This window comes from Mirounga leonina, unplaced genomic scaffold, assembly GCF_011800145.1.
Source record: "Mirounga leonina isolate KUSES-001 unplaced genomic scaffold, KU_Mleo_1.0 Mir_173, whole genome shotgun sequence".
Lineage (NCBI taxonomy): Eukaryota > Metazoa > Chordata > Mammalia > Carnivora > Phocidae > Mirounga > Mirounga leonina.
In genome coordinates, this window is record NW_023270447.1 from 66,719,346 (window position 1) to 66,728,464 (window position 9,119).

Sequence of the window (9,119 nt, forward strand, 5' to 3'; positions counted from 1 at the left end):
TGGGATTTACCAAAAGCGGTTTATTGCTGTGACTTCCGCTGGAAGCTGTTAACAAGCCCCATGACGGCCAAGGGCCAGGTGTACATCCAGATCAGCTAGATGCAAGTGCTGGTTTCCTCAACCCAGGGGCTCTGCCCAGTCAAAGACATGCTTTCTGGCAAACTGGCTACATCTCAACGAGAAGAAATGGTGCCACTGCCGATCATTTCTGCCCACACCCCCCACCCCCATCCCATGTCTTGGATAAGACAGGAAAATGCCACGGATACCCTTCCAAAGTAAAACCTGTCCTGATCCCTCCCGTCTGCCCAAGGAGCCGAGGGGCCCCAGGCTCTGCAGTGAGCCGGAAACCCAGCGCCAGGGAGGCACCAGTCGTCCCCTCGCTGTCCAGTCACCTCCCCCGGGACCCCAGCCCAGCTGTGTGCTCTGCCCACACCGCAGGCTGACGGAGGCGGGGACCAGTACCCGAGGAACCACAGCGTCTCCGATCCAAGCTGTAGTGGGGCCGGCTGGACACGGCGGCGTCCCAGCTGCTGAGGCCCTCACAGACTCTTCTGGAACAGACGGTGCAGGCTGTGGGCCAGGACGTCCGTCTCCTCATAGCCCTCGCAGCTCTGCTGCCAGCTCCCTGGCACCTGTCCCATCCCATAGTAGGCCCCGGCAATGGCCCCAGCCATGGTGGCGATGGTGTCTGTGTCCCCCCCAAGCGAGATGGAATAGATAAGAGTCCTCTGGAGGCTGTTGAAGGTAGAGGGGATCTCGGGGTCCGGCTCCATGCAGCGCAGGAAGCAGTAGATGGCGGTGGGCACAGATTCGAAGGCAGCGATGCCATTGCCTGTAGGGAAGCCAGCACATGGGGACCCCACGCTCCCCCACCCTCTGTGTCCCCAGGCTTCTTCTGGCCGCGTGCCCCAAGTCAGTGCTCTCAGTTTCAAGCCGGGCTGTGGTTCGGAGCACAGGCTCTAGAATTAGACTACCCAGGCTCAAATCCCGGCTCTCCATCCTGCTAGTACGGGGCTGGGCAAGTTCCCTCGCGGCCGAGATTCCGGTTTCTGGGATTCGACTCCTCGGGCAGAGAGGGAATAAAGGCTGGTGTGGGGGTGAAATGAGCCACAGGCAGAGTGTCCTGTATGCTGCCTGAACACAGCACAGGTACTCTATAAACAAGCACCAGGGGTCAACATGAACGGTCAAAACTAGTGGCCACCTGCCATTCCTGGGGACACTGAGCTGTGAGGCCGGCAGCGTGGCAGCCCTGGTAACCCCAGCAAGGAGGCGCTGTGTTCCCGACCCTGCCAGGGACCGCAGCCGCGGGCAAGAAACGCGGCAGCAGGCGTGCCCCAGGCTCCCGTCCTTCCCGAAGCCCAGGACTCGCCCTGAGGATGCCGGGTGTGAGGGTCTACCCACCTAGCTCGGACACCACCTCCTCTCTGGTCACCGAGTCCTGCTCTAGAAGAACACCAATCTTCTTCAGTCGGCTGGAGTAGGGACGCTCCTCCATGCCCAACCTGTGGGTCGGGGGCGAGATTTCAGGGAGGTCGGAGCCAGCAGGCAGGGGAAGGGGTGTGGGAGGGGGAGGCGGGGAGGTGATCAGGCTGACACCCAGCACTGGTGTCCTGACAAGTAGTAGGAGAGGGCTAGGTGTGAGCCGCTCGTCTTACTCTCTGGTACCCTAAGAGCCTTGGAGTAGAGTCAAGGCAAAGGGGCTCCTCCCACCCCTCCTCAAAGTCTGCAATTAAAAAAGAAAGGTTTCAGCTTGTGGAGATGCCAGAGGACCCCACAACGCATGCACACCCACACACGCCCTTCCAGCCTGCCTCCTTCCCATACTCACTCCCTGGCATCTGAGACGGACTGGGCGTCACTCTCCAGCTCTTCCATGTGGCCCAGGAGTTGTTCGAGGAAATGTTCACTCGACGACTCCCCCTGCAAAGCCAGGTGCACGGCCAGGGCCTGCAGGATGGCGCCATTGTAACCCAGGGAGGAGGCGTGTGTCAGCTGGGCTGAGAGCCGGGCAAACTAGGGCAGAGGCAGTGGGAGCAAAGACGTGCTGTCACAGAACCCGGGCTGCAGAGACGAGGGAGGAAGGGAAACGCCCAGCAGCCAGCCCGCCTGGACTACCTTCTGCACATCCTGGACATCACTATAGGCCAGGGAGATGCCGGCCACCCGCATGGCACCCCCGTTGCCATATGAGCCTTTCCCGTTAAACTGGGCCCGGGCGGGCTCAAAGACATCGCGGCACTTGGGGCTCAGGAGCTTCTTGAAGACAGTGATCACTCCAGCGCCGTAACCCCGGTCAGGCTCCTTCTTATACTCCTGAGCGAATCTAGGGGAGAGAAGGGAGACAGGATGCGGGCTGAACAGATGTGTGCTGGGGCCCGAAGAGGAGAGCTCTGGCTGGTCCGGGAAAAGCAGCAGCCTCAGGGCCCTAGGGATCCCGTAGTAGCAGTGCTGCCCCTTCCGCCCTGCCGAGGGGGGCGCCCAGCACGCACCCACCCACATCATCGCTCTGGGCAAGAAGTACGGTTACTCGGCCGACCCGCTTCGCCTCCCCCCAGGACAGCCCCCCCTCACCTGTGAGCCATGTCCACCTCGTCGAAGGCCTCCTTGGCCAGCAGGGACTGCACCAGGGCCCTGGCCATGGCCGTGTCATCTGTGTAGTACAACACTTCTGCAGGGACGGGGTGGGGGGGAGGGGGAGACCGCGCTGCAGGGCTCGAAGGTGGAAGCTCCGGCCACCCCCCTTTTTTAAGAAGCTCTATACCCAGTGTGGGGCTTGAACTCAGGACCCTGAGAACGAGGTACATGCTCTACTGACCGAGCCTCCCTCTCTCCCGCCCAATTTCCTGGGTTCCGGGCCTGGGGATTTTCAGTAATTCTTTATTCCGAATCAGTTATAATGACCTGCTGATTTCTGAAGGAAAATCTTCTGCCCCCCTCTGACTGCCATGACCGTAGCTCTCCTGCACCACCCTCCAACCCAGCTTGTATGTGCAGCCAGAAAATTCTTCCTAAAAGCGACTATCCCTTTCCTCATCTCACTCTCTTGCTCTAAATCGCTGTCTGTTGCTTTCAGGATTAGGCCAAATTCACTGCCTTGGCCTTCAAAGCCCTTCCCTGTTACATCCCACCGCTCCCCTCCACATCCCCAGAACCAACCTTGGAGCCTGGCTCAACAGCCCCCTCCACCTGCCCCACTCTTTTTTTTTTTTTAAGATTTTATTTATTTATTTGACAGAGAGAGACACAGCGAGAGAGGGAACACAAGGAGGGGGGGAGTGAGAGAGGGAGAAGCAGGCTTCCCGCTGAGCAGAGAGCCCGATGCGGGGCTCGATCCCAGGACCCTGGGATCATGACCTGAGCCGAAGGCAGATGCTTAACGACTGAGCCACCCAGGCGTCCCAAGCCCCGCTCCTTCTGCGTGCCCAGGACTACCGCTCTGGCACTTTGGACAAGCAATGCCGGTTATATGAAGATGTTCCACGCAGGCTGTGACCCAGCAATGGACCGGTAGCACTTGGTTTTACTGAAGGAAGAGATGGCTACAGAGAAGGAAGCACACTCCCTAGCGATCCCCCACCCCACTCCCACTCCTCTGTGTACCACAAGCCCCCTGCCCCACTTTCTCCCCTTCACTCTTAGGGGGCTCCTAAGAATAGGGCTCTAAGCGGAGCTCCTAAGAGGGGCTCCTCTGGCTTTACTAGTTAGAGGGGTGGACAGGCCTCTTACCCACAGCCACACTCTCCTGTCACCTCTTGACCAAGTCAGTCCCTCCTTCCGGCCACCCAGCCCAGCTCCCCAGCGGATTTGTTCTTCCTCCCTCTCCTCTCCTGTCCCCTCAACCTCTCCCTGTGTGGTGGAGTAGCACCCGTGCTCCCTTCGTTTGGTCCCTGAATCCTGCTTTCCCCCAGGGAGCCACTTCTCTATCATTCTCAGCCCATGTTATTGGGGCATAAGGTTCACACCACCACTAGCCTCCTCAAATAGCACACCCTACTCCTTTGTTTAGGGATGGACAGATGGCCAAGCCAGGCCGAGGAGATGCAGTCTGGGATTTCTGCTGGGGCCGCTGCAGACAGACTCTTCCTCTGCTGGAGCTGCTGGGACCACCCCATGGGGAGGGTCTGCCAGAGAGAGTGAAGTCAACCTGTCAGAACACGGATCTGAATAAGGAGGGGATGGGGCGCCTGGGTGGCTCAGTCATTGGGCGTCTGCCTTCGGCTTGGGTCGTGATCCCTGCTGTGTGGAGAATGGGCTGGCGGTGCACACGGGGGACCAGGCGCAATGCCGGGGAATGACGCCCGGGTCGCCGGCTTGCACGGCCGAAAGGACGGGCTTGCCAGGCCCCCAGCCGGGAACGTTGCGGGCGAGACGAGCGAAGCTGGGGCTTGGACTCTGACGCGCTGGGTCCGAGCTGCCCGCGGCTCCTCCAGACCCGGCCCCTGCAGCAGCGGGCAGCTTCACCTCCGACGCTTGTCTCTCCCGCCCGAGCCCCCGGGGACCCCCGGCCAACGCGTCCGCACGTGCACCCGGCCCCGCCCACCTGTCCGCGCGCTCCCCGGCGAGCCCGGGTCCGGCTCCAGGCTCTGGACGTGACGCAGGACTGACGTCAGGGTGACGGTGTCGTGCGCCTCGTAAAAGGAGCCCACGCAGTCCCCGAGCAGCGCGCCGGCCAGGCAGCCTCGGAAGCGGGAGAGGGAGCGGGCCGCCCCAGCCCCCGCGCAGCCCGCCGCCGTCATCCCCGCCGCCGCCGCCATCCGCGCGGAGCCGCCGCCACTTCCGGTACGGCCGGCGCGCGCCGCACGACAGCGCCCCCCCGCCTCCGCCGGCCCCACAGCGCCGCCCAGCGGCCCGGAGCCTCGGTGCCTCTCTGCGCCCACAGCGCCGCCCAGCGGCCCGGAGCCGCAGCTCCCGCGTCCTGCAGCACTGGCGTGGGCCAGGCCTCTGCTTTTAGCCCCATTCTCCCCACCCGTAAGCGGCTCACAGACGGGCGGGATGGCCACTGAAGGGTCCCCGAGGTGAGAGGAGGGCCCGAGCCAGACCATCGGACCCTGGCAGTCCTGCCCTTCAGGCCACTGTCTCCGTTCCCCCCTACCCCCCACTCCCTGTGGCCTGCATTTAGCAAGCCTTGCTCTGGGCCCCAGCAACCTCCGCCCTCCCGCCCTCCCATGGCTGCCCCAGCCCTTGGCTCCCTCAGGCTTGGGCCCCCACCCCCAAGCCCTCCCACTGTGATCCTAGCCGCGTCTGCTTCCCCCGGGCCTCCCCTAGGCATCAAGAGGGCAGGCAAGGGTCCAGCTGGGGCAGAGCTGGTGAGAGGTCACGCTGCTAGAGCCGGGCGGATGCTGGCCTAGCCCAGAGAGGGGTTCCCTGAGGAGGGAGGAGGGAAGGAATCAGATTTAGAACATGGAGCTTGAGGGATGATGTTCCCCAACTTTGCTCCTCCATACACAGGAAACCAAGAGCCCTGTCACTCCCTGCTGGCTATATGCAGGGAGAGCAGAAAGCCGTTTGGACTGAGAACCACATTTATTAGATTCATTCTCTCCACCCCCCACCCTCTTCCATCTCCCATCTGACCTTTCCCTCATCCCTCAGCCCCCCAAGACTAGACCAGCTGCAGCTGGCAGCTTTTGAGTGGACTCAGGGTGCGGTTTGTGGTGCGGGTGAAGGTGTCCACCTGGGGCACAAACTTCTCCGCAGGCACAGTCAGCTTCCTGCGCGTGTCCATGCACTTGGTGTCCAACAGCATGGAGTTGGCCTTGCAGTCAATGTCAGCCTGCAGCCGGGCCAGGTGCTTGTGGAGAGCATCCAGAGCATCCCTGGGGAGGAGGCATGAACAACCCGTCACCCCTGCCCGACGCCGGGAGGTCAGGGCTGAGCTCACTGGCCTTCAGTTAGGAAGACATCAGAGAAGCCAGCAGGCAGCAAAAGGCCCCATGGGTGGCAGGTGTCTCCCGTCGCCTCCTGCCCACTCCCCAAACGTACTGTGCCTGGGCCAGCTTCTGCTTCAGGGCAGCGATGGTTGCCTCTAATTGGTGAACCTCGTCAGTGAGGCCATACTGTGCCTAGAGGCAGAAGGGTGGGTTGGGAGGCCCAGGTCAGCCTATGGGCTTGGATCCTGCCCTCCATAAGCACCCCTGCTCCGCCAGGAACAAGTGCTGGGGCGTGATCCTGAGGAAGCCTGAGTGGGGGGCCCGTGCCCCACAGGGGTACCCTCGCACCTGGTCCCGGCAGAGTTCCACATTGGGCCGGTAAGTTCTGGACTCTAGCCGGGTATGGCACAGCTTCAGGTTCTGTAACTTTCTGCGCAGATCCTCCTCCAGGTGCCGGATGCCCTCCTGCAGCTCAGCGATCTCCTCCAAGGTCTGCAGGGACAGAGTGACTGGTCTCCACCAGCCGAACCCGCTGTGGGGCACCCAGTCCGGGGCTTCCTGGGGGCTCTCATCCCACAGGAGGAGCCCCGGGCCCCAGGGACTACGCAGAAAAGGCTCACATTCTTCTCCTGCCACCTGAGCTCACTGTACACTTTCTCCATCTCCCGCAGCCGCTTCCTGAAGGCAAAGTCTGTGGCCACCCTCTGGGCTTCGAGCTCATTGTTGGTCTGAAGGACAGGGGAGGCAGGGCAACAGGAGGCATAAGCTCGTGGCCATCTGAGGAAATCGCGCAAGTTGAGGGGGGGTGATGCCACATGGCCAACAGGGAACCCTCGGGCCACCAGCCGGCCGTGGAAGAGCAGGGTGTGGGAGGGGTCAGTCACCTCGGCAATAGTTAGGGCCATGGCCTCCCTCAGCTCTACGGCGGCTTTCATCTCGGTCTCTGCCAGGTTCTTGTTGAACTGGCTGAAGTCGTCCCACTGCTGGAGGGTGGAGGAGCTGCGAGGGGCAGGAAACACCGGGCTCAGAAGAGTGTGGGCTGTGAGGTGGGGAGGAGAAACGGAGTGCAACACTTCTTACCCGCTGGGGACACGCATGGGATTAGCCTTCAGAGAGATGTTTGGGGACTTGAGGTTGAGAGAGAGGCAGCCTCTGTCGATGTCCAGTGTCTCCATTTTGTCCCGATGGTCAGAGCTGAGCTGCTGTCGGACCTCCTGCAGGAGGCTGGGGAGGGAACAGACTCGATCAGGATCGTGGTCCGGAAGGGACGCTGAGGGCTGGGCCAGCTGGGGTGACCGTGGAGCAGAGCGTGGAGCAGCAGCAGAGACAAAGACCGGCAGAGCTGGAGGGGCGCCCTGAAGACAAAGTGGGGGCCCCCGCCGGCTTGCACGTGCCCGCGGGGGCACCTGGATGTAGCTACACTCACTGAGGCTCACACATACACACTCGCGAGAAGGTACTCCGGGTGGTGGCAAATGGGCTTCACGTCTCGTGCTTCCAATCAACTGATAACGGCTGCCTAAAGCAGGGTGGTGGGAAGTGTTCTGAGACCGTGTCCAGGCGGTGGGCAAAGAGCTACAGTCAGTTAGTGGTTTCTGGGTGGGCACCGCGGGGTCAGAAGGCAGCCTGAGAGCCAGCTGCTCGGTACCCACAACACGTTTCACATGTAAGACATGCAGCCTTGGGGCCCCTGGGTGGCTCCATCGGCTAAGAATCCGACTCTCGATTTCGACTCAGGTCGTGATCTCAGGGTCGTGGGATCGAGCCCCGTGTCAGGCTTTGTGCTCAGCACGGAGTCTGCTTTTCCCTCTCCCTCTGCTCCTCCCCCTGCTCTCTCTCTTTCTCTCTCAAATAAATAGATTTAAAAATCTTAAAAAAAAAAATAGGGGCGCCTAGGTGGCTCAGTCGGTTAAGCATCTGCCTTCGGCTCAGGTCATGATCCCAGGGTCCTGGGATCGAGCCCCGCACTGGGCTCCCTGCTTGGCGGGGATCCTGCTTCTCCCTCTGTGCTCTCTCTCTTTCAAATAAATAAATAATATCTTAAAAAAAAAAAAAGACATGCAGGCCTCAAGTGCAGGTGAACATGGGAATGCTAGATGCTCCCTTACCAAAGCTTCTCAAAGGCCTGGCTAATCTTTTGTTGCAAGGCCTTCTTGGTGGCATCAATGACCTCCACCTCTTTGTGCAGCTCTTCCTCCACAGGATCCTTCACCACATCAATGTCGCGCCGACTGTCCCTCAAGGTCAGGCACTCGATTGCTACATCCAGAGGCAGGTTCTTGGCCTGCAGGTTTTGCTCTGCCGACTCCTTCATCTAGAAAAGAGAGGGCATGGGACACTAGTGGGGCCATCGCTGGGAAGCAGCTCTCCTCCCCACTTTAGTGGAAGGGCAGTGAGTGACTCAGGTGGACATGCCACCCAATACCCCCATCAAGGGTGCGCTGACCCTGAAGTGGGGAGGTTGGGGAGGTCCTGGCTGCAGGGTCTCCTGGCACCCTGTCCTGGCTCCCTGCCTGGATTAGGGCGTCAATCTCAGCATCTAAATCCGTCAGACACTTGTCCAGCATCTCCTTCCAACGGTTCACAGTATCGATCCTCTCCGCCAGTCGAGTCCTATTGTCATGTTCATCCCAAATGGTCTGGAAGAGACAAAGCCAGATAAAGAGGGTGTGGGGTTGGGGCTCTTCCTCTGCCCACCCAACGAGGCTCTGGCCTCCAACCTGGTTGTTGGTCTCATTGCGGAGGACCTGGGCTTCCTGGCGGATCTGGTGGGAAGCATCTCGCTGCCGCTTGGCGTTGGTGGACAGCAGGTAGCTGTTGGTGTTCCAGTCTGGCAACCGGAAGCGTTGACTGGGCTTGACGCTCAGTGTGGCCATGGCGCAGGGGTTGAAGGGTCAGAACACCCTAGGCCTGTTCCAATCACCCACCTCCGCTGGAGAGGGAAAACAAGGCAGGAGACCACTCAGGAAATGCTGTCCTAGATCAAAAGCCCTCTCCAAAGAACATGCTCCTGTCCATTTTGCTCCAAGTCCCTTCCTGCAGGAAGCCGGCTTGGGAACAGCCCTGGCTTTACTCAGCTTTGTGGGAGGCATCCACTAAGTCTCCTCCCACCCATCCATCCACAGACACAAACTCCTGGACCCTGCAGGTTCCAGAACAGGTGAAAGGGAACCATGGAGTCCATTGGGGTGTGTGTGTGTGTGTGTGTGAGTCCATTGGGGTGTGTGTGTGTGTGTGTGTGTG

The 9,119-nt window shown here is 60.7% G+C and overlaps 2 protein-coding genes across 2 annotated transcripts; both read right to left on the minus strand.

The window, feature by feature from the left end:
- Positions 1-4,760, minus strand: ADPRS (ADP-ribosylserine hydrolase). The gene is made up of 6 exons (XM_035019107.1): positions 4,547-4,760; positions 2,578-2,674; positions 2,122-2,329; positions 1,835-2,019; positions 1,408-1,508; positions 1-835 (listed from the first exon to the last, which is right to left on the minus strand). The coding sequence occupies exons 1-6, from the start codon at positions 4,758-4,760 to the stop codon at positions 543-545; spliced, it is 1,098 nt and encodes a 365-aa protein (XP_034874998.1). The 3' UTR covers positions 1-542.
- Positions 4,761-5,364: 604 nt separating this feature from the next.
- On the minus strand, positions 5,365-8,804 carry TEKT2 (tektin 2). The gene is made up of 9 exons (XM_035020190.1): positions 8,597-8,804; positions 8,390-8,515; positions 7,985-8,190; positions 6,957-7,100; positions 6,761-6,875; positions 6,497-6,604; positions 6,225-6,368; positions 5,989-6,068; positions 5,365-5,822 (listed from the first exon to the last, which is right to left on the minus strand). Exons 1-9 carry the CDS (start codon positions 8,750-8,752, stop codon positions 5,609-5,611), a joined length of 1,293 nt encoding a protein of 430 aa, XP_034876081.1. The 5' UTR covers positions 8,753-8,804; the 3' UTR covers positions 5,365-5,608.
- Positions 8,805-9,119: the final 315 nt, after the last annotated feature.